The sequence below is a fragment of the Polistes dominula genome, unplaced genomic scaffold (assembly GCF_049000335.1).
Source record: "Polistes dominula isolate Pdom_NZ unplaced genomic scaffold, Pdom_raw_medaka contig_26, whole genome shotgun sequence".
Lineage (NCBI taxonomy): Eukaryota > Metazoa > Arthropoda > Insecta > Hymenoptera > Vespidae > Polistes > Polistes dominula.
In genome coordinates this window covers 1442273-1468617 of record NW_028300939.1, presented here as the reverse complement: position 1 = coordinate 1468617, position 26345 = coordinate 1442273, and the positions used below count along the sequence as shown (strand labels likewise).

The 26345-nt window shown below is 26.7% G+C and overlaps 1 protein-coding gene and 1 long non-coding RNA gene across 7 annotated transcripts; one reads left to right on the top strand and one right to left on the bottom strand.

The window, feature by feature from the left end:
* Nucleotides 1–743: 743 nt before the first annotated feature.
* Evi5 (ecotropic viral integration site 5) lies at nt 744–26010 on the bottom strand. 6 transcript variants are annotated; one of them, XM_089171561.1, is made up of 11 exons: nt 25600–26010; nt 24883–25016; nt 24644–24808; nt 13058–13405; nt 11871–12152; nt 11031–11295; nt 10498–10860; nt 9302–9979; nt 8739–9221; nt 8555–8653; nt 744–2790 (listed from the first exon to the last, which is right to left on the bottom strand). In XM_089171561.1, exons 4-11 carry the CDS (start codon nt 13297–13299, stop codon nt 2626–2628), a joined length of 2577 nt encoding a protein of 858 aa, XP_089027687.1. In that variant the 5' UTR covers nt 13300–13405; nt 24644–24808; nt 24883–25016; nt 25600–26010; the 3' UTR covers nt 744–2625. The 6 variants fall into 6 exon arrangements, with proteins under 6 accessions (XP_089027687.1, XP_089027684.1, XP_015189107.1 ...); XM_089171559.1 differs by lacking the exons at nt 24644–24808; nt 24883–25016; nt 25600–26010 and adding exons at nt 4838–4887; nt 15919–16407; nt 18511–18987 and having other exon boundaries at nt 2647–2790; XM_089171560.1 differs by lacking the exons at nt 24644–24808; nt 24883–25016; nt 25600–26010 and adding exons at nt 4820–4887; nt 15919–16407; nt 18511–18986 and having other exon boundaries at nt 2649–2790.
* LOC149032866 (uncharacterized) lies at nt 16415–18625 on the top strand. The gene is made up of 2 exons (XR_016176256.1): nt 16415–17138; nt 17224–18625. It is a non-coding gene; the product is annotated as an uncharacterized LOC149032866 (long non-coding RNA).
* Nucleotides 26011–26345: the final 335 nt, after the last annotated feature.

Genomic DNA, 26345 nt, shown 5'->3' with positions numbered 1-26345 from the left:
TTTCTTTTAATTTTATTTTTTTAAATCGAATATATTTCATTCTCACAAATTCGATCGAAGTTTCGAAGTTTTTTTTTTATTGGGTTTTTTTTTTTTTTTAAATAATAAATTATAATATAATAGAGTCAATAGAATATTTAAATATCTCTCTCTCAATTTTGAAATTTAATAAAATCTAACGTGTGTATATATATATATAATAAAATAAAAATTAAATAAAATATAAATAAAAATAATAATAACATTTAATACGTATTTGTTTTTTTTTTGTTATTTTTTTTTTTTTCATCAAACTTGCACAATTTTCGATCGGTATACAATTTTATAATCAAGCTTTTCAAGTTTAAAAAATACAATAAAAATAAAAATAAAAATGACAAAATAATGTATATATATATATATATATATATATATTAGCACGATCATTTGTATAAATATACTAATATCTAAAATATATATGTGTATGATTGTATGTGTAATGTCATTTATAAATAATTTCATCGAAAGAAAAAAAAAAAAAGAGTCAAATTGACTACTATTTAAAATTAAAAAAAAAAAAAAATAAAAATATGATTTGGAATGATTTTATATGAAATATTTTTTAAATACACAATAATCTTTTCGATTATGGACAGTCATAATAATACGTTTTATAATTCGTTGTTATTATTATTATAATTATTTTATAAAATATATTATACAAATAAAGAAGGAAACGTGCGTTACGTCATTGGTTGTAACAATTTTTCTTTTCATTCACTTTTTAAACTCTTTTTTGATAAATTCAAAAAACAAAAAAAATGGAAACTCAAGATGGCGGCACACGTTTCCCTCCAATAAAAAAAAAAAGTTTGTTCAAATGAACAATTTATTAAAAACGAGATGATGATAAATTTTTACTCTCGTTCATTTTTATTATTGTTATTATTAATATTTATTTTTTTTTCATTTTCTTCTTTTTTTTCTTTTTTTCTTTCGATAATATCAATGTATAGGTAAAACAACAACACCGATTTTTTCTATTCGATAATAGTCACTGCTACGAATCATAGGTAATGGTTGACATCCTCCTGCAACCTCTATCAATAACTTATGTTAGTAGCACGATTATATTTATCCCCGGTAATAAAGCGTACGTAGAAAAACGTTTAACACACTCTAACGACGACGACGACGGACACGGATCTCAATCGTATTATTAAATGATTTAAATAAACCCTCCTTTAACCCCCCCCTCCCTCCCTCCTACTACCCCTATCCCTATATCCCTCCCACTTTTGCCCCCAAAAAGAAAGAAAGACAAAAAAATACCGAATAATATCACAAAGATGGAGAAAAAAGTTACCAAAAAAATAAAAAAAAAATAAAAAAAATAAAATGGACGAATTAAAAATGAAGATGATTTACATGATGATAATTTGTTAAAATGAAAAGCTTGATTATAATAATCTAATAACGTCGTCATTATGTCAATAAAATCACGTGATCGTCTTTTTTCTTTTTCTTGTTTTTTTTTTTTTTTTTTTGCAACCTACGACGTTCTCAATTAAATGTTTTTTTTTTCTTATATATATATATTTTTTTCTCTCATCTCTTTAAAAAAAACAAGAAAAAACTCTTTCTCTTAATTTTTTGGTTTTTTTTTTGTTTTCTTTTCTTTCTATGTTTGTTTCTTTCTCTCTCTCTCTCTCTCTTTTTATTATTTTTAAATGCGAATGCAACAAATAAATGGAAGTAGTTATTTAAAAAAAAAAAAAGAATCTAACCTCAAATATAATCTTTCTATTTCTTATTTAAAATTTCAACACTTTTTGAAAGTAAACTTTTATTTTTTAATAAAAATAGTAAGACCCACCACCATGTTGCACTCAAATTTAATCTCTTTCTTATTTTTAAATTCTACTAAACTAGTCAGTTTAACAACTTATATAATATAATAAAAACATACGAATAATAATAATAATAATAATAATAATAATAATTAAATTAAAGTTACTTTGTTTGTAATATAATAGTGTAATCACCTTTACACATTTTTTTAAATAAATTAATAAAACATAATGAATCAAATCAATATATATATATATATATATACTATTTTCTAATATAGGGTGAGTCAAATATTTACGTATTAAAAAAGTGCTCCTCAACACTTTGAAAAGTTAAATTATTTCATTAACAAAATTGCAAGTTTTGATTCATTTTTATACAATAAATTAATAACACATAATGAATCAAATCAATATATATATATATACTATTTTCTAATATAGGGTGAGTCAAATATTTACGTATTAAAAAAGTGCTCCTCAACACTTTATCTTTTTTTCTAAACTGACATAGAAATAGAAATAAGAAAGAGAGAGAAAAACATACAAAGTTAGAAAGAAAAAAAAAAGGTAAGAGAAAGAGAAAGAGAAAGAGAAAGAGAAAGAGAGAAAGAGAAAGAGAGAGAGAGAGAAAAAATACAAATAAGAACAAACAAATGTTCATTCACAGTTTCAATTCTTCTCGGACGAAATGAGGAGGAGAGTATTGTTTTAAACAATAATAATAATAATAATAATAATAATAATTAGCTGCCTAGAAGATGACATCGTCTAACATTTGTAGACGATAGAATTCCTATACCTCTGGTGAATTAGGAGTGGTCGTGTTGATATGATCTGGCAGACAAATCCTAAGATCTCGTTCGTCCAATTCACTTTCAGTTTCGATGCTAAAACTTCTAACTGGTTGATGATCACCATGACCTGTCCAACGTTGTTTCCAACTTTCTAACCTCATGACCTGTGAAAAAAAATAAAAATTATTAATATTAAATGTCAAACTCTCTCTCTCTCTCTCTCTCTCTCTCTCTCTACAATTATTATTATTAATAACAATTTAATTTATTTCGTTTAATTATAATAATAATTTAACATAAATCATCATCATCATCATCATCATAATTTTCTTCTTCTTTTTCTTCTTCTTCTTATTCTTCTTTTTCATCATTTGTTTTAATCCTTCATTTATCATCCTTGATTTATGAAAAAAAAAACAACACAAACAACAACACAAATTTCTTTCATACTCTGGGAATTAATTGACAAGTGAGGTTAGGGTGTGGTGTGTATGAGGGTAGGGGGATGATATTAAATGATATTGTTTTTTGTTTGATTTTCCTAAAAAAAACAAAAATATGACGCTAAAATATCCACGACAATGATTATTATTATTATTATTATTATTATTCTACGATTTTATTTCGTATATTATTGATATAATCACTTAACCTACAAAATATTTCTCTGTATTGTATCACTGCACAAATTATGAATTAAAAAAAAACTTTAATTATATTATACGAAATAAGAACGTAACAAATTATTTATTATATATATATATATGATCATCCTAAACGATTATTAATTAATAATAATAATAATAATATATTTATCTAATTGTAATAATATGAACAAATGAAACTTAATGAATGTACTTTGATTAATGAGATTTTCCTATAAATTGATTTTAACTTATACATACGTGTGTTTTAATAAATCTACTTGATAAACAATGGCACTTTATGCAATATGGTGCAAAAAAAAACAACAACAACAACAATAATAACAACAACAACGATAACGACAACGACAACGACGATGATGCATGCATGCAATTATTGTATTTGTGATATGAACCAACACACACAATGCCACTATACATTCATTATGCTTATGATTTATTAATAGCATTTGTTAATTAAGCATTGTTATAAACAATATGTGATAATATATAATTAATCGTGCAAATTTTAAAATAATATATTCAAATGAAAAATGATGATAAATAAATGATACAAATAAAAAAGAAAAAATAAATAAAAAAGTCAAAAGAAAGATGAAAGAAAAAGAAACATGTCAAATATATATAAATAAATAAAATATATGTGTAATATTATGTAGAATAATAATAATATAATGCAATATTAATAAAGCATGCAGTATTATTATTATTATCATCAAATATATCCAATAATCCCTATTGATCAATATATTATCATTTATATTATTGAAATATATAACATAACCTGAAAAATAAAGTAACACGAGTATATAGAATAAACTGAAAATTGCATTACTTGTTTTTATATACACAATGTTTATAACATCTTATCACGAAAGTCTAAACTAAATTGACACGAATGTAAACATAGTAAAAACAAACTGAGAATAACAAAAAAAAAAAAAAAATTGAAACAAACTAAAAACGTTTCTTTCTTGGAACTATACTAAATGTGTCATATTTCCAATGAGATAAGAGAAACATAACATATTCCTTTTATAAATGCATATATATGTACATGTATATGTTATGTATATGTATATGTTCATATGTATATATGTAATATAACCTATAATATAATAATATATTATTAATTATAGTAATTATATATAATAACATTATATATTATTATATTATATGTAAGATAACCTATAATATAATATAGTATATTATTATATTATATGAAATATAACCTATAATATAATAATATATTATTAATTATATTAATTACATAATAACATTATATATTATATTACATATAATAAAACATAATAATAATAATAATAATAAAGACTTCAAAAGAAATATATTATACATAATATAATGAAACAGCATCATCAGACTAATACAAACTAATCAAATAAATATAAAAATGTATGTAATAAATAACTAGAGGAATATGTTGTTTGACACAATTGAACAAATATATATAAGGGTTATTATATATACACCATGCTACGCATATGAAATGATAAAAAATAATGCTTACAGATGGGTAAAGACTTACTCGACCCAGCGCCAAGGTTCAGTCTCCGGGCTGGTGATTGGCGTAGGGAACTAAGGAGACAGAGATAACACAGCAGTAGAGGGTTAGTTTTACAGAAACGATTAGATCCTTCTATTAGTATTATTAAACATAATGGTTTTTTCTTTTGTTTTTTTGGTACCTTTATACACTAAGGATTAGCAGTTTAGTTCTTGTTCTCATTTTTATACACTTTGCGTGACACATTTCTTCCAATAAAAAAAAAAAAAAATAAAAAACAAAGATAAAACAATTGTATCTTTTTTGTTTTTTTTTTGTTTATATCCTATATAATTGTTCACTTATTATAATTAAATTCAAATAATATAATCTTTCAACATTTTTCTATAGAAAAATAAATATTATTATTTTATTATATTCTCTATGCTGTGCTAACTCCCATTGACTAATGCAACATTGTTTCTTGTTTTTTTTTTTTTTTTTTAAAGGGCCAATGAACGATACAAGATGATTATTTGATATGGGATGTCTTACTTAAACTATGTTGTTATATATATGAACATGTTGTTGTTATTATTATTATTATTATTATTAATAATAATAATAATTCTTTTACACACAGACCAAAATTATAGAAAAATATTACATATATATATATATATTCTGTCTAATTAAAAGCATTTAAATCTAACGACGTTGTTTTTTTTTTTTTTTAAACATACTTTTGTAAATAATAAACATAGAAAGACAAAACTATGGTGTTTCAATGATAATATGACAAAATAGCTTAATATAATAAACCAGCGCAGACGCAATATATAAAAGCATTTTAATTTCATGATTTATCAAAAAAAAAACAAAAAAAATTCATCATAATTTAATAATAATATAAAAAGAAAAATATAATTTATTAATGAATAATTAAAAAAAAGCTGTATGAATTATTCTTGCTTTTTAAAGGCATATATTATATTTCAACAATGGTATATGAAATTTATATTAAAAGGAAGTCTCTCCAATGTCACGATAAACGATAAATGATAGAACGTTACTGACTGCATCCCTTAATGCATAGAGGTACCTGCCAATCACATTATTTTCACACACGATGTCACAAAAGCTGTGTTGGTGTAATAAATATTATATATGTATACCAACTGCAACTAATAATGGATGCTAAAAATATAAATCTATATATATATATATTATATTATACTAGGGGTACCCTGCCACGTGTTGCTGTGACTCACAATCAGTCCGATACACACGTCTTTGTTAATGTCTCTGACTCTTTGTTAATAAACAAATAATATTGCGATTATAAATTGAGACATTAACTATCCTATCTTTCAAGTTGGATGAAATTGCACACAGTGTGGAAAATTTGATTAAAATCGGTTCAGTAGTTTAGGAGTTCATTGCGGACAAACAAGAAAGAAAAAGAAAAAGAAGAAGAAGATTATATTAATAATTTATAATTTTTATAAATTATATATGAGTAATATTTGGGGTAATATAATTATATTAATAATATAAATTAATATAATATATCATATAATTAATATTATATTATTATATTTATATATCTTAATGTATGTAAATTACGTGTCACGTTGTTTGTCCGCAATGGACTCCTAAACTACTGAACCGATTTTAATCAAATTTTCCACACTGTGTGCAATTTCATCCAACTTGAAAGATAGGATAGTTTATATCTCAATTTATAATCGAATATTATTTGTTTATTAACAAAGAGTCGTGAGTATCGGACTGATTGTGAGCCACAGCAACGCGTGGTGGGGTACCCCTAGTATTATATATATATATATATATATATAGATAAGTAAACAATATATGTTGTAAACAATTACAATGCATTTAGTATAATATTCGTGTACCACGTGTGTGTCAACATGTAGTAATTAAAGTATCTAATCTAAAGGATTGTTAGAACAAGGAATAAAAAAAAAACCCTTCCACCAAACGTTCAAAACTCAGATAACATTCAGATGTTAAATTATGCGAATGAAAATTATTTAAAATGATTAGATTTTTTTTTTTGTTTTTTTATATATATAAACACTTACTCATTATATATAAACCCGAATATATTTTGTTTCATCATTTTTAGATTATATTCAACAATTATTTTATGTAAAGTTTTTTAATATATTTAATTGAAAGCAAAATATGTCCAATTACTTAAAGCGTGGATTATAAATTAGCGTTACATTGCAGTAAGAGGTGCAATTTGTGCATGAACATTATTTTATTAGTGTAACACAGTTATTATTTATTAATGTTACGTTAGAAAATAAGCACAATTTACAATACCTTTTCTGATTTTTTTTTTGTTTCTGTGTGTTTGTTTGCCCCATTGATTAAATTTACAAATTTTTCATTGCTAGGAGATTTGTTTTTTTAGTTATTTGTGTGTTTGGATTAATATAAAAATTATAAATGAAACAATTATATGTATATATAATAAATAAATAAAAACAAAAAATATATATATATATATTTCACATTAATTATCTTGATTTTTGTACAGGTCAACATTTAAAAGACATGCACAAAAATTTAGAGAAAAAAAAAACATATTTGTCATCATTTTAAAAAATATTATTCACAAAATTGAATTGAAATTGCATATAGAAATATATATAAATAAATATCTTTCATGTGAATTGATAGGATGATGTGCAATTAAATTTTGAAGGCAAAAAACATTGAAATAAATGCATATGAAAAAAAAGCAATACCATTAATTTAAAAAATATTCATTAAAAACATTAAATAAGTGATATTACGTAATCTTCCAATTCCAATTTGTTAATACAAGCTTTTATATATTTTTTCCTTTTCTCAAAGTATTAATTAATTGTTTAATGTGTTGTGAATCAAATAAATAAATAAATAAATAAATAAATAATATAATTATATATATGTATATGTATATGTATAACAAAAATTAGTTTGTTTTGTATGTAGCTGTTGTTAATTAATACATTTTTTACTCCGTTCACTATTATTACGAGAAGATACGATGCGGAGGGGGGGAGGCGTTTCTCTCTTTTTTTTTTTTTTTTTTTTAAATATTTACGAACTACAAGAAGCTTAATATTTTCTAATTCAGACACATTATGTGTCCTGTTTAAATATTGTGGGATACTAAATAACAAAACAAAAAATAAACAATTGTTAATCTACAGGCTCCTACAATTATAGCTACTTTCTATTTTTTGTTTTGTTTTTTGTTTTTTTTTTTTAATTCAAATATGTAATAAAAAAAAAAAAATACTTATTCATATGTCAAATTAGATATACTTTTGGGATAAAATATTTGTACGTAAAACCTTGATGATTATTAATGATAATGATTAATAATTAACTAATCCTAATATTTGTCTTTAAATTGCATTCCTTTGTCAAAATTACACGTCGTGGTCTATTGTCGTTCATATGCAGACAAAATAATTAACTTACCACATTATCTAATAATAACAATAATAATAATAATAATAATAATAATAATGAGAGATGCGATTTATGATGAATAAAAATATTATCCAAGTTTGTCAGAGATATTGTCATCGTAATCATGAATGACAAAACTTTCACCCCTTACTGCAACTTTGAAAAAAATTGCTTCTATCCGATGCAATTATAATCAACATAACCTCTCTCTTTTTTTTTTTATTTTTTCAAATTATTTTCAAACAATAATTATCTTCTTACCTCAGCTTTTAATTCAGCAACTTTATCTTGAAGTTCTCTAACTCTTTCACTGTCATCTAAATTATTTCTTAGCTCACCCTCAGCATGCATTTCTTCGTTCTGCAATTGAAAATGGAGGAGGAAAAGTAAAATGAAATCAATAAGAAAAATAATAATAATAATGTATAAAATACCAAAAACTAACCTTTAATTCGAGCAAAGAAATTTTCTGTGTGAGCTCAGCAACTAATTGGGCATGTTCAGCGTCACGTATCCTGGCCATCATGGTCTCATCTTTCATTTTTGATTCCAAATCGGCGTACTTACGTTGTTCATCTCTTAATTTAGTAACGAGAATTTTTTCCTTGGCAAGTGCATTCTCTAAATCTTCTTTAAGTACTTTACCATTATCATCTTGTCTACGCAATTGATTAGTAGCAACTTGTACTTGTGTCTCCAATTCCATGACCTTAAGCCTAAGTTCTTTAACCTCAGTAAGAGCTTCCATTTCACGAATTCTAGTTGTCATCAGATCTTCCTCATACTTTTGTACCTCGTGACCTCTGTTCTCCCAAAATAGCAATTTCTTCGGCGTTGAATCCGCAGCAGGAGCGGATTGGGCAGATCTATGTTCCTGCAAATGCCTTTGCCATGCAGCACTCAATTCCATAACCCTTTGCCGAAGATCCTAACCAATATTAACATACATAATGATTATTTATTGAAACAAATAAAATATCTAACAAATGAAATGTAACCTTCTTTTACCTTCAAAGATAAGTTAGCTTCTGCCTCTCTGAGTTTAACAGCAATCAGTTCTTCTTGCAGATGAGCAACAGAATTGTCAGGAGTTGATTCTCGCAAAGTCTTTTTATCTTGTTCCAATTCCTGTATTCTGGCTCTTAATTCTCTGATAGTTGCACCATTTTCAGCTTCACTTAATCTGACCCTAACTAATTCCTCTTGCAGGCACTGTATCAGTTCTTCCTTTTGCATCAACGCTTCTTGCTTCAACAGGATCTCGTCTAACGAGGATTGTCGCGAGTTCACGTTTTCCTCTAAAAGAAGAGACAACGATCTAAGTTCATCATGGGCCTGTTCAAGTTGATGACTTGTCTCAAGATGGGTGTGACGAAGGGCAGCCAATTCCCTTTGCACTACAAACGCAGTTTCCTCTTCCTCAGCACGTGAAACTTGTCCTCTCACTAATCTGTCAGCTAATTCAGCAGATTCTGCTTCCAAAAGTTCAGTCCTTTGTCTTAATAATTTATTTTCCGCCCTTAATCTTCGCAATTCAACCATCTCTTCTTGTTCCTTCATTTTCAGCACGGTATAATCTTTCTCAAGCTTTTTCATCCTTTTAGGATTGATTTTCATACCGTATGCCAAATTCATAAGTACGTCTGGATCTTTTTCAGCTTTGCTTGGTAATTGTTTCTGAAAAAACTTTAGCAAATATTTGTCATTAATATATACATATATAATCAATATAATATTCAATTTATAATAAATGATATTGTTCTATTTTCAATCAAACAAAAATATGAATGTTTTACGATAACGTTTTGTAATCTGTAAAATGGAAATACATATTGTTGCTAACCGACCTACTTCTACGTAACGCGTAGGCGTGACTTCATTGACACAAAAGCTGTCTCGCACATCGATCTAACGCGATGAGTACCACGAGTTACATACTATCTCACGCCGTCTTAATAAAGTATTAACACACCATTTTCACTGTCCTTCATCATTCAAGAATTCCATGAACATTAAAAGAACATTAACAATCGATTTTCTTATTGAAACACGTCCAAGTGTTATCAAATAAAAATTTATATTAATCTATAGATAAGTAGATGATAAGTAGATAGTGTAAACCTGTGTTAATAACTTTAATACACCTACTACTCTTGAACACACACTTGAACATTTTCAATCGTGTGAAAATAATCGTCCCTTACCTTTAACATACCCTCCATATCCAAACTGAGTAAATCCTCCTTTCCTAAATGCAACATAGCCAGAGCAACTTTGAAGATAATTTCCATTCCTTCGGATAGGAATACGTCAAAGATACGACAGGCGAGGGGTAATCCAAGTGCCGTGGTAAACAGCGTGAGAAACCAAGATGAGGCGTACATCGAAGTATGAAAACCTTGAGCCGTGAAATGAGCGTGTAGTTCGGGATGCGTATCGGCTACTAAATGTTCTAATTGATACATGCACACCCCTAATTCTGCCATACTCGGTTTAAACATATCTCGCAAACGATACTCTTGCATAAGCGCTACTAATACTGCGAAAGCTTCTTCCTCTGGCATTTGCTGCAACAAGCCGTTAAAAAAGGGATTCGTTGAAAACAACAAGGATAAAGTCGTCAGCTGTATTGTTCCTTTTCTTTTTCTTTTTTTTTTTTTTTTTTTGATATTATTTTGGATAATTGTCAGAAATATATCCATCCTTTATTTTTATAAAGGGAAAACAAATACTGCACCTGCATTAGAAGCAATCCTACAATGAATCCCGAACCTTGGCAGTAACCCACTTCGCGATCGTGAAGACTATAAGCTTTCATAACATTAAACAAACTCTCCTGACCAAGACCATCTTTCTCCTTAAAGAAGTCATGTTCAGGATATGTTCTTGCTATATCTCTCCTTATTATCCTTTCACAGGCTGACGTTGCTTTGATATATTCTGCAAACTGCTTTTTAACGGGAGAATCGTGTGCACCGCTCAACAATTGCCAGACGATACCCCTAAAATGGTTTCTTTTTTTAAATACTGATCAATCTCTAGATATACGTTTAACAGGTCGAGTACCACGGGGTGGGGGTGGGGTCACCGGTGACCGGCACTTAACTTGACTGTGACGCCATGGGGGCCACCGGCCATATGACCGTGACCGGTGTATTCCACATCGTGGCGCCACGGACAATCTTAATACAATTTGGCGTGGCACTCAATCTGTTAATATTAATCTACAAGTTCCGTTTGACAATATATCATCAAATTAAATGTTAGAAAAAGAAGATGCATATAAAGTAGTACTAAATGAATCTATTTTTTTTTTACATATTGTAATTTGTTTAACATGAACGACCAATGAGTATATACATATGCGTGTTCACATATGTCCTACTTTTGCAACATCATCGCTATAGTTATGTAATATACAATATGTACAACGTGATCTTCTCTTTCTCTCTCTCTCTCTCTCTCTCTCTTTCTTTCTCACATACAAACAACACACATACTTTTCCCCACCTATTTCTATTTCTATTTCTATTTCTTTATCTATTATAATTGTGTACATTCTATTCTAAAAATTTACCTGAAATGATGGGGTATACCCTGTCGTACAAATTCTTTGACAAAATCTTTTCTCTTCTTCCAATGATAATCCCAATCAGCAACTATGTGACCCCAAAGACTCCACGTGTTTTCCTCCCCATCTGCAGTGGTGGTATGACGTCGGGGTGCAGCAGCAGTAACAGCATCTCCTCCATTACCCCCGCTACCCCCCGACGCCACGGACACCTGTGATGTGTCCGATCCTTTTCTACTATGATTACTCTGAAGTGAGTTAAGTGACTTTGCATCCGATTCTATCAGCCTGTAAAAAGAAAGAACAATCATTTCAATGACTATTTTTTTAATAATCAAATTTCATTAATTAAAGAATTCATTTTTAAATCTTTGAGACAGGTTAAAATTATCAAAAAAGTGTTCCACCATCTTGGTAAAACATGGCGGAATTATTTGAGTATGTTCCATACTTTATGATAATAAATTTAAATTAAACTATTACTTAATATTATTTTTTTCAATGTATTAACAAATAATAATGCAATTTTTTAATGCATTTCTATAGAATTGTTATTATAATATGAAGAATTCATTTTGAATTTCTTGTTTAAATCTTTGCAACAGGTTAGAATTTAAAAAAAGTGTTCCACCATCTTGGTAAAACATGGCGGAACTATATTTGAATTTTCCACTTTATAATAATACATTTATAAATTAAATTAAATGTATTAAGTAATTACTAAATATTATGTGTAATCATTTAATTAAATAATATAGAGTAATAATTAAATTAATTATTACTACTACAATCAAAATAATAATTTAAATAATTAATAAATATAAATATATTTAATTATAAATGAAATTAACAATTATAGTAATAATTTAATTAAAATTAAATTAATACTAAAAAAAAATAGTTTAATATACTATTTTTGAAAATAGTATTAAAAAATATTCCAATTACGTTTGATTCAAAACACAATCCAATTTCTATGAAACATCTCTCTCTCTCTTATAAGATTTTATTTTATTATCCGTAATTCTGTGTTGTGCAAAAATTGTTCAAATAAATGCCTCAAAATTTCTCGTTTAAGTAATAAAATTCTATCAAACGTGACCAGAGACCTAGTGAAGACGAAGAAGAAGAAGAAGAAGAGGAAGAAGAAGGAGAATCGTTAAGAAGCCTATTCAAAATGTAAATTTAGTTACCTATTGGCTTCCTCCAGCTTAGCTAATAGAGCCAGCTCGTCGGTAGGAATTTCCTGTGACAAATTTATCCTCTCCACCTGATAAAGTTCCGACGATTGGTTTGAAAATATTTTTTCTGGTTGCAAACTACTGTACTGGGATGAAGATGAGGATGACTGTTGCTGTTGCAGTTGCAGTTGCTGCTGTTGTTGTTGCTGTTGTTGTTGTTGGTGCACAGTGGTGCATAAACGAAGCAAGCTCATCAGCTGAGGTCCATGACGCGTAGATCCTAATTGTCCTACTGAAGTATCGTTGTTGTTGTTGTTGTTGTTATTATTATTATTATTGTTGTTACCACTTTCACGAGTCCTAAAACAATAAGAAATAATTATCAAAAAAAAAAGTTAAAATTTATTACAAATCATCCTAAACTAAAATCATTTGAAACACATTTTCAAATTTAATTATAAACTTGCTCGTTGTCCATTCACAAAAAGAAAAAAAAAAGATGGACAACCTTGTTGAAGGATTGAGGAAGATAATTAAAAATGGATTCACCAATTACGTACGATTCTATCAAAACTGTAACCACTTTGTAAAACATGTTTGTTGTAGGATCAGAACGATGATGATCGTCATCATGCTTCGAATAGAAATTTAACATATTTTTATGTATTACAAACAAACACATTCAACAAGGCAGGATGAAATTCGAATGAAATGTAAAAGCTAACTACTGATTTTATTAGCCTTCGAAGCAATTCCCTATCACCCCTTGCCCCTTCCTCTCACCACTCTGATAGGGGGAAACGCCCCGTGAAGTTACGTTGTTGTAAAAGAGAACTGGACGATGCATATAATGAAATGCTGACCAATCGTTATAAATAATATATTTCTTCCGCGATAAAAGATGCAAAAATAATGAAAATGTGTTTTTATACATCGTATGTATGTATATATATGTATACATGTTGCATTTTAAATCATATCCACTCATTTTACAACGAATTTTATCTAATATCTTCCCCCCCCTCCCTACCTTTGACTAAATCTCTCAGACTCTTCTTTCATACACATGTATAATATAGTATATATATATAGGTGTATATTAGTATAATTATAGATTGTTATATATTGGTATAATCTATAATTATTAATATTATAATTATATATAGTTATAGTGTTAATAATAATATAACTAGATTATAATATATAGTAATACACTACATATATTAATAATAATATATCTATATAGTAACACATACAGTTATAATATTAATAATTATAGATTATAAATATATAAAATTATTAATAAACTATATATATATATATGTGTGTGTGTGTATACATTTATATTCTTCCCCTATTTTATGTTTCCCTGTTTCATTTTCAGAGCACTTCTCAAACAATTCCCATAGTAGTTTTTTTGTCTCCCCCTTGTTCTGTTTCTCTTTCTCTCTTTCTCTTTCTCATACTATGTTTTTCACTTTCTCATTTCGAGTGCAACATCGTTGCATCAAGTGCAATAAACCATGAACATCGTTAGAGTATTGTTGTTGTTGTTGTTGTTGTTAGTTAGTTATAACTTTTATATTCCTGTCTGACTGTTTGCAAAAGCCCTTCTAAAAATGATAGTTAATGATAATGCCCTTGGTAAAACATACAACACAATGGTTGGGTATATTCGTTTCGAAACGAAACCAACGTTCCAAGCAACCTGATTCTTATTTTTATTATTATCTTTATCTTTCTCGATGAGAAAAGACAGAATCACAGATATACCCAGAGAGTTGAGTTATTCTGGATGCTGACGATACTAATAAAAACGTTAGTGGTGTATTTCTTCCATCCTTTAGTTTATGATCTCGTTTTATACACACCTTTTTCTAATACAATATTTTGTTTATAATAATTCAGCAATTATATTATTATAATTATATTTTATAAAATAATGTGTTTCATGTGTTTATATATCTTTGTTTAGGAGATAATAAATGATGAAGTTTGATACACACCTTTTATATTTAACAATTTGTCAATATGAACTAACCTCAATATAGAGTATTATAATTATATTATTATAATATATATTATAACATGTATTTATATATATATTTTTGTTTAGAAGACAATAAATGATACATTTTATACACACCTTTTCTACTCAACATTTTGTTTACGTCAACTAACCTCAATGTATTATTATAATTATATTTCATAAAATAATATTATATTATTTAATTATAATAATAATGAAATAATTTATCTTATAATATATTTATATTTATTTTTGTTTAAGTATTTTTAATAATAAATGGTAAGTTTGATACACCTGTCATATTCAACATTTTGTCTATATAAACTAACCTCAATATGTTATTATTATTGTATTTCATAAAATATTATTATATCATAAAATAATATTGTATATCATGTAATAATAATAATAATAATAGAAATAATGAAATAATTTATCTTATAATATATTTATATTTACTTTTGTTCAAGTATTTTTAATAATAAATGTTAAGTTTGATACACCTGTCATATTCAACATTTTGTCTATATAAACTAACCTCAATATGTTATTATTATTATTATTTCATAAAATAGATAATACAAAAATAATATAAAATAATATTATATCAATTAATTATACCTTACAGTATATAATATAAAATATATATCAAGTAATTATATACACAGTATAATAATTATATATATATATATATATTAAATGAAATAATTTATCTGACAGTATATATATATTGTTGTTTCAAAAGATAATAAATGGGGGTAGATGAAGGGTGAGTGAGAGAGAAAGAAAAAGAGAAAAAGAAGAATTAATCCTTGAGAAATCTTCTCGTTAAAAAATTGTCTACCTTTTGGATAATTTATTCCGAATAAGTCGAGCAGTGGCAGGTGTCAGGATACCACGTAGAACCATAAAAATCTTATGTGGTGGTGATATGGATGATTCAACTCCGTTCTTCGTTTTGTTTATCTTCACGTTAATTCGCGATTTTTCTTGATATTTTACAACGGTACTTTTATCATGATTATTCCACTCATTTGCAACGCACATTCCAACGAACGCATTCATTTTGACATTAAAATCTTTTCTTCAAATTAATTCTTCATTATAATTATTGTTTTAAATATTGTCATTGTTTTATTTTTAATCGTTGATTTATATATGTTCATTGTTTGTTTTTTTTTTTAATTATTTATTTAAATTTGTTCACTGTTTTTTTTTTTTATAAGATCAACAACAACAACAACAACACTGTGTAATCACTCTGTGTGTATGAAATATTTTAAAAGCTCAATTGACTTTTATATTTTTCTGATTGGTCGAGATAGATCTTCATCTATAATATTTAAATTCCTTTATTAATTAATTATTTGTTTTTTGTTTTTTAATTACTTTTATATTATTAAATATATTTATTAATTATTATATTAATAATAAATTAATTACTAGTTAAATTCGTAATTTAGTTATTTCGAAAACTAACTAAAAAATACCCTAGATGTTTACAATCAAATAATTAACACTTTGAGTTCTTTTGTTCTTTTTATAGATTGATGATAAAATATATGTTTAAATAAATAAATTATAATATCTTTGAAAAAAGAAGAAAAAGGAAACAATTAAAGCGTGTGAACAAATCAGTGAGAAAGATAAACGAATTGTGTTCTAGTAACATTTTTAACATAGAATGAAACATATTGTATAAAAAACAAAACAAATATTAAAAACTTTAGTATATAAATATATATAAACAAATACAGACAGTATTATTGATTTAAAATAAAAGATAAATCATTCAATTAAAATTGTATCTAATAACATTTCAAACATATTTTTATCTTCTACCAGTATATTGTATTAATTCACATCTAACATTATTATTATATATAAACAATATATTTTTTCATTCTATTAAAAATATCATAAATTTAAGATAATTATCATCCATTGTCTTAAAAAAAAAAAAAATAATAAAGAACAATTTCCTAATAGAGTGTTCAGAATAAATCTTGGATCAGAGGAAAAATTGTTGTAGAAACCTTTTTTTTTCTTATCTAACCAAGAATCGTAAGTAAAGTTCTCGACTACTTTCATAATTCTTTCTCGAAACTATTCTACCTATCTCTCTCATGTTTTCTTTTTTTTCTTTCAGAAAAGAAGGAAGTAATAGTAATATAGTAGTAGTAAAAGAAGAAGAAGAAGAAGAAGAAGAAGAAGAAGAAGAAACGAGTTGCATTAGATTGGTCACGCATCCTAGTTTCAAACCATGTTTTTAAAATGTAATAATATTATGGATTCACGTTTTACGGAATTTCATATATACATGCTTGACTAAATAATAAATAAATTAATAAATAAATAAATAAGAATGTTAAATAAATATATATATATATATATAAATAAATAATATATAATATAATATAATATATAAATATATATAAATAGAAAAATTAAACTAACTTGAGATACTAAAGATACTAACTTAACCTAACCTAAGATATTCAATAAATAATAATACTAATTAATCAAATAAAGATAAAATAAAAAAAGGATAGAGAGAGAGAGAGAGAGAGAGAGACAGAGATTGATAGATAGATAAAAAAAAAGAAAACAGATGATTATTATTATTATTATTATTATTATAATAACATATCACGTTTCATTTTATATTCGCATTTAATCTTTACTTGTGAATCTTTCAAAACCACATTATCTTATCTATGATATTAATATACTTATTACACGTACACATAAATATATATATATATACATACATATGTGAATGTATATGCATGCATTTTTTCCCTATCACGACAATGATAATTAAATAATAAAAAAGAACAAATAATTATAAAAAACGAATCTTCATTAAACGACAAACATTAATAAACATATAATAAATAATAAATAATACAAATGTTTTCTTGATTGAATTAATCAAATTCTCGATTCAACAAAATAAATAAATAAATAATTAAATAAATCATAAAAAACTATAAAACATCAAATGACACTCTCCAAACAATTCTAGAAACAATTTTTCCTCCAACAGAATGCAATGTACGTTTTCTTAATTATTAAATAAATAAATAAATAAATAAATAAATAATAATAATCAATTAGATTCCTAAATATCCCTAGATACACATAGATAACAATAGATGTAATCGTTGATAATAATTATCGTCCAAATTGCACTATTGAAGAGAGATGAAAACAAACCATCATCCTCCTACCTTAACCCTTTCTCTCAAACAAAATCCCTGATACTAATCTTCATCTAAAACGAAACTAAAAACCTCGTTAAGAGTTTATATATCCATTATCGATTCTATTCTCTCTCTCTCTCCTCTTTGTCTCTCTATTTTATTTTTGATTATTTTTTGTAGTTCTTTTTAATTCCCTAACCTATACTCTCTTCCCCCACTCTATCACCTACCCCCACCATTCGCTCTGTTCTCTATCTCTTTCTGTACTTTTCTCTTTTTTTTTTTATTTTCTTTCTCTATTTCAATCTCTCTTTCTCTCTCTCTCTCTATATATATATATATATACATACATACATATATATATGTATATATATATATATATATATAGAGTATTGTCTTGTCGTCGAATTATAAACCGGCAACGTCGAACGACCAGGCACGTACTGGAAAGTATAAAATGGTTTGAGGGTCGATGGAGCCCGCGCACAGGGCACCAGGGATAAACTCGACATGCGCACAAGAGTCCACAAAAGCATCTTCCCTTCCTTATCCTTCCCTATCCTTCCCTACCCTTCCCTTTTTCCACCCTTCATCGCACTCACACTCACCACCCCTCTTTTTCTATTTCTTTTTCTATTTCTCTTTCTCTTGGTTGCTTTTTCTCTCATATCGCGTACGAGGGGGTACTGCACCCTTCCCACCCTCATCCTCCATCCTCCTCCTTCACCTCCTCCTCTTTCTTCTCATCCCCTTCAGTTACTCTCGTCGATCCCGTTTTTTCTTTCTTTCTTTCTTTCTTTTCTCCCTTTGCAACCCCCTTTTACTTTTCTACCAAATCGTTCGACAATTAATCTAAAAATCTCGTTAAAATAGATTTTCATCTTACTGGTTTAATAACATTCTTTTTTTTTTTTTGGTTTTCTTCATCTTTTTTTTATCTATCTATCTAGTTCTATCTTATTCCATCTTATACTTTTTATAAGATTGCAATTATTAGTTATCTTGTATAGTTTATGATACATCATTGGATCATTTGATATTGTTGTATTTAACTTATTGGTTGTTTCAATGTTTAACATTAGATTACTGAAACAAGTTAATTTGAAATGATTCATTTTATATTATTGTCAAATATATATATATATATTACTCAATATATCCTGCAATCTAATTTATTAAATATTTGTCTTGATTCCTGATTCTCCCATTTTGTTAACATTTAAAACAATATATAGGTATGACCTTTATTTTGTTCTTTTTTCTTTTTTTGAAAGTAAAACAAGATATTATTATCTATAGATATAACTGATAAACTCGTGTTTCAGATATACTATACTTGCTTGCACTTTAATACTTGTTTAATATCAACAAAAGTAATCGACATTTTACCAATGCACTCAACTCAACTCAACTCACTCAACTTACTCACTTTTGATGAGTTTGAAGACATTTCAGTTTATTTTGTTCTTTTTTGAAGCAAGACAAATATTTAATTGTTCGTAATAGATAGATAAATATATAGATAGATAGATAGATAGATAGATATAAACGTATATTATAATGGATGATAAAATAATACTTTGTTTATACAGTTGAAAGTAAATTATTACGAAAGCTATTTTATATACACTTCCCTACCATCTTTTCTATTTTATTTTATTTTAATTTTTTTTCTTTTTCAAACAAACAGTAATTTAATTCTTTATACTAATTCTTTTCCAAATATTCCTTTATTCTTTTTTATATTAATTAATTATTTATTTCGCGAATGAAGGAAAAACCAAATTAATGATCCAACAATTTCCATGATTAACGTAAACGAGAAAACTTGAAAAAAAAAACAAAAAAAACAAAAATAAAAAAAATAAAAGAAAATTCGAATTGAAAATATTTTTCACTAATGATTTAAAAAAAAAAAAAAAAAAAAACCATTTCTATTTTTTTTTTTCATCCTACTCCTTGCTAACGAGATGTGAGGGTGAAGGGTGGAAACAGTAGTAGGGTTTGGGGGAATCCTTGAAAATAAATTTACTTTCGAGTTTATCCCCATTACCTACAACACACACACACACACATTTATATATATATATATATATATGAATTTATAAATATATATGAATTTATTTTATTTGTAATTGTAAAAATGTGTTATGCAATTTTAAATGTTTCTTTATCTTTTTTCTTTTTTCTTTTTTTTTTCAATGTATATTACAAAATATACAAATACATGAACCATATATATATATTCCCTAATGTATGTAATTGTGTTAGTTTTAAAAATACTACTACATACATTGGTTTTGTTGGAAACCAGCCAATAATCTTATCGCTTGAAAGTAATTTATTCTGAATACGTAGTAGAATTTGTTTTGCAACGAAAAATTTGTTAAGCTTAAGCAAACATAGGATATATAGATAAAAAGTGAAAGAAAGGAAGTAAGTAAGAAAAATAAAACAAAAAAAAAATAAAAAACAGAAAAGAAATAGAACACACACGTTTGAAACAAAATGTAAAATAAAGTGTCTCCTCCCCCCTCCTTAGTTTAGTTGAATATTTAACGATACGATTTTATCACTTGGAATACCTTTGACATGATCGTTAAAAAGACTTAAATGGAAGATGACATTTAATCGATCTAAAACTAAACGCAAAGTACTAAAGTATTATACTTGGATTGACAGCCATCTTTATCCTTTTAACTTATACCCTTTTTTTCTTTTTCTTTTTAGCAAACACATTTTTCTATTACATAGAAATGTAAAGTTTGAAACTTTAGATTTTTTTTTCAAAATACATTTATATATATATATATATATATATATATATATATTTCATTTTTAAATCAAATATATACGTATATATATGTATGTGTGTATGTATGTATGTGTATATGTAAAGAGTGAATCGACAATTTCCGTAAGCGAGTAGTTACTTCCGGTCAATTATTACGTAGTTGTTACATTGACTAGATTTAATTAAATACTATAATGATGAATCAATCTCAAAAAACATTGATTTACAATAATGAAATTTACTCATGTATTAAAAATAACAAATAAATACAAAGTTTCTAACAAATTGAAACATACATACATATATATACGTATATATATATATATATATATACAATAGATATGATTTAGTTTTTTCAAATGTAAACGCGCGCAATTACTAAAACCACTGAAGTATTTTAATGTCCGTATATCTAGATAGATAAATAAAATATAAATAAAAATAAACATAAAAATAAAATCTAAATAAAATAAAATATAATTAAAATAAAATAAACTAAAATATAAATAAAATAAAAATACAAATAAAATACAAATAAAATATAAATAAAATAAAATACTATCTATCTATCTATCTATTTATCTATTTCCTTTTTTACTAGTAGTGTATGTAGTTTATTACTTGTTAAAAATATGATTTAAAAATAATTACACACTCATACAAAATAAAAAATAAAAAAGAAACAAGAAGATATTTAGATAAAAGGGTTGGAAAATAAATAATGTATGAAAAGATATATATATATATATATAAATGTGTTGGTTGCTATATTTTTTTCCTATCTACTTGTCTATCTTCTTGTCTATCTGTCTGACTCTGTCTGTCTGTCTATCTATCTATATTTGTCTTGGTAACAATTTGTTTCTTTTTCTACCGATTGAAAAGTTTTGCGGAACTGCTTTGAAAGCGCGTTGACCGTGAACCACCATCGGCGGAGTTGTACAATCGGCATCCGGAAACGCATATCTCTTTCTCTTTATTTCTCTCTTTCTCTCTCTCTATCTATCTATTTATTTTTTGATTCTCTCTACCTACGTATTTATATACACTACACACATACCTAACGTGTATATACGTAACACGAGTTATATACAGACAGACAATACCATGTAAATTGTTTCCGACGTTTGTTGGAGAAAGAAAAAGAAAACAAAAAGAGAAAGATATATAAAAATAAAAAAATAACAAAAAAATAAAAGTGTTACGGCTCGTTTAATCCCTCCTCTCTCTCTCTCTCTCTTTCTATCTTTCTATCTTTCTATTTTTCTATTTCTTTCTCTCTCTCTCACTTATGCATTCATTTACTTTGTATTTCCCTCAACTAGAAAGATGTCAAGTTAAATTTAGTTGCGTGTTCAAATTGTTCATCAAATTGTTCAAACTCGGATTAAAATTGTCTTCTTTTCTCTCCTCCATTTTCTTCTTCTTCTTCTTCTTCTTCTTTCTCTTTTTGTCTTCTTCTTTTTCCTGTTGTTGTTGTTGTTGTTGTTGTTGTCTTCCTTTTTCTATGTTTTCTTGTTTGTTCTTTCTTAACTTTCACACTTTTTCTTTTCAATGTTATTTCTCTTCCGCATACATTTACTTCGTAGTAGTAGTTTTGTGTCTTATGGAGGGGAAAAAGAAAAAAAAATAGTTAAATAGTTAGAAAAATCTTATGTTTTTTTTTTGTTTTCAAAATTATTTGAAAAAGAAAGAAAAAGAAGGATAACTTTTTAGAACTGGAGAAGAGAGAAAGAAAAGAGAGAAAAAAATAATGAAGAAAAGAACAAGAAGTTCTCTCTCTCTCTCACAAGAAGTCTCTCTCTCTCTTTCTCTCTCTTTCTCTTTCTCTCTCTCTCTCCATCGAGTTTTGTAAAGTTAACTTTAACGGACATTAGGGACGAATCGCTAATGAAAAGAAATTAGAGTTGAAATTACTCGCTTTCACCGTTTCCTCAGCTCGTTCATAATTTCTCAGCAAGGCGTTGTTACCTTATATATATATATATATATGGTATGTAACATACGCACATGGTTCTTATATATATATATATATATATATATATATATATATATATATATATATATATATATGTGGTATGTAACATACGCACATGTATTCATCATAACGTGCTAAAGTTCTGACCTCATCCAACGTTACCCTAATTCGCATAAATCTTCATAAGTTCGTCGTGCATGCAGTATTCCCTCTCTCGTTTATCACATAACGTCTCAACATTCATTTCTCTAACATCATTATTTCTATTCATTCGATATTGAATATTCTTTAAAATGAATTCACAATGAAACATTGTATATTAAATCCAATCAAATATTATCTTCCATCTTTCTATCTTTTTTCTAATACTTTGTAAGAAAAAAAAAAAAACGTTTGTTTTAATGAAACTTTAAAACAAGTAAAATAACTTTTTTTTTGTATGTTACAAACCTAGAAAAATTAGATCTCTAAATGAATATAATTATTAATAAAAAAAAAAAGAAAAAAACAAGTAGAAATAAAATAATAGAGAAAACAAAAGACATTTAAAATTGCATACAAATTCGCGGGATAATTTAAAAAAAGAACAAAACAAAAATGGAGAAGAACTGCACAGTCTTAATAACAATTTCTCTAACATAATTTTCTTTTTTTTCATTCAATATTTAATAATAATAATAATAATAATTTAATTCTTAATATTCTTTGAACATAATTCACAAAGAAACGTTGCATACTATTTTCTATATACTAAATCCAATTCAAACATTTCTTTTTTTTAATACTTTTGTATGTAACTAACCAAAAAAAAAAATAAGACACAAAATTAATAATTAATAAAACAACCCAAGAAATAAAATAAAAAACAAAAGACATTTAAAAAAATTATGCACCACACATTGCAAATTGAAAAAAACAAAACAAAAGTACAAAACAAAAATGGAGTAAAAACTTCATATTACTACTGTAAAACACACACACACATCCACATATTACACACATATACTAATTAGATTCTATTTAAAGACAATGTCCACTATTTCCCGATAAGGAATGAAAAATATATTAAACGAAAGTCATGAAAGTTCTCGTTCGTATAGCAAACTTAATTCGTTTTTTAGGTATCACCAAGGACAAAACTCATTCTCACCAAAAAACAACAAGAATAAAGAAAAAAAAAAAAACTGAGTTGTCGTTGAAATAAAGAAAATAAATGAAGAAACATTATTTCAAGTGTTTAAAAAGAACACACACACACACAACACGAGTTTTATTCTTATTTGTCATCTCTATTAACTTTTCTTACCGATTTATGGATCATCATTCATTGTATGCAAGCATGCATGCAAGAAGAAGAAGAAGACAGAGATAGATAGAAAGAGATAGAAATAAAGAATGAAGTATATATATATATATATGCATATGTGAGTAATATACACATGTATATACACGTGTTACGTACTCGTCATCATCGTTTCTCTGTCAAACTCAAATATAATCACCAACACTATCACCATATCTCTCTCTCTCTCTTTCTCTCTCTCTCTCTGTTTCTCATCGTTTTAATTATCTCTGACGTTACTGTACTTACAAATTGTATTTTCATTTTTTGTTTGTTTATTATTGTTAAATATAAATTTTGTTTTCCTATTATCCATTTCAAATCATTTGATGATATAATTTGTTTTGAGGTTTAATTTGAATTTTTAAACTGTTCCAATGCAAATGAATTATAAATCAAATGTTCCAATATAACCTAAATAAATAAATTTAATAAATAATACAGAAAATTTAATTGAATTATTCATAATTTATGTAATGTTATAATACCTGTGAGAGAAAGTTTTATGTTCTTTAATTCATTTTTTGTATGTTTTCAATATTATTTTCACATTGATTTTTTGGATGTTTACTTCAGTAATTCTTCTTGATTATTTTTGTTTCTTGTTATTAAATGAATTGTTCTACAATAAAAACTTGTTCATAATTAAAGGAACCATCATATAAATATTACCATGATAAAGTTATATTGTTGTTTAATTCCTATTACCAATACACACCTTTCATGCAAATACTAAATGAAATAAAATAATTATTACATTTGATAAACAAAATAATATATATTATAAATGTTAATAAATTGTATCTTGAAAAATATAATTAAACGTATCAAATATAATTAGATTTAAAATACAAAAAAACAAAACAACAAATATATTAAAAGTAAATAAATTGCATCTTGAAAGATAAAAGTAAAATCAATCTGTACTTTAACAATTAAAATTAAATAATCTTTCTTACATTACAAATGAATTAAATCAATAAATTTTAAAAGTAATAAAAATGTAACAAATTGAGAAATAAAAAGAAAGTGTATGCGTGTGCGTGTGTAGTAGTAGTAATAGAAAAGTTTACCAAAAAAGGATAGATTTTTGGCGGTAGGCTTTTTTGTTTTTTTTATCAAATAATATGTGGAACAACAAACTGTCAAGTTAATCACTTGCAACCATCTGGCTGTTGCATATCAAAGAATATTAGGTCACTTACCTCCGGCACGATTTGTATTCCGTAGATAACACATTAAATGACGGAGCGTTAGCCAAAACGATGAAAGTGGTGGATCCTTACTAACTAACGGAATAGGAAGGTACGCTTCTCTTAGCCCGACAAACACTTACGCGACTGCTGTCACCGCTCGAAACTGTCATCACGATAGATTTGTCCACGCGCACAATGTTACCAACGAATAAACGATTTTATCGCCACCATCTTTCTATAAGGGAATTTTCTTCTTTTCGTAGAGAGATAGTGTTCTATATGTGTAATTGCAAACGTTAAACGTAGACGTTCCACTTCCTACCTTCTTTCGAATACCGTTACTGTACACGAATTACACGAATTACTATAGAAGGGGCAAATATCACGTGGGAACGTTGGAAATTGACATTCGTACACCATCTCGCGTTGACAGTTCTGAACTAGTATGCGCGCGCATCTCGTGTCGCTAGCTGCAGACAAGACATGCGCGCGCATCTCGAGCCGCCGATTGCGGACAAGACATGCGCGCGCATCTCGAGCCGCCGATTGCGGACAAGACATGCGCGCGCATCTCGAGCCGCCTATTGCGGACTAGGTATGCGCGCGCATCTCGAGCCGCCTATTGCGGACTAGACATGCGCGCGCATCTCGAGCCGCCAATTTCGAATTGAATAATATGCACGCGCCATCTCGTGCTGTAAATTTCAAATAAACTTAAGCCGAATTCATAATCAGCGATAAGACGTGATTCTTTC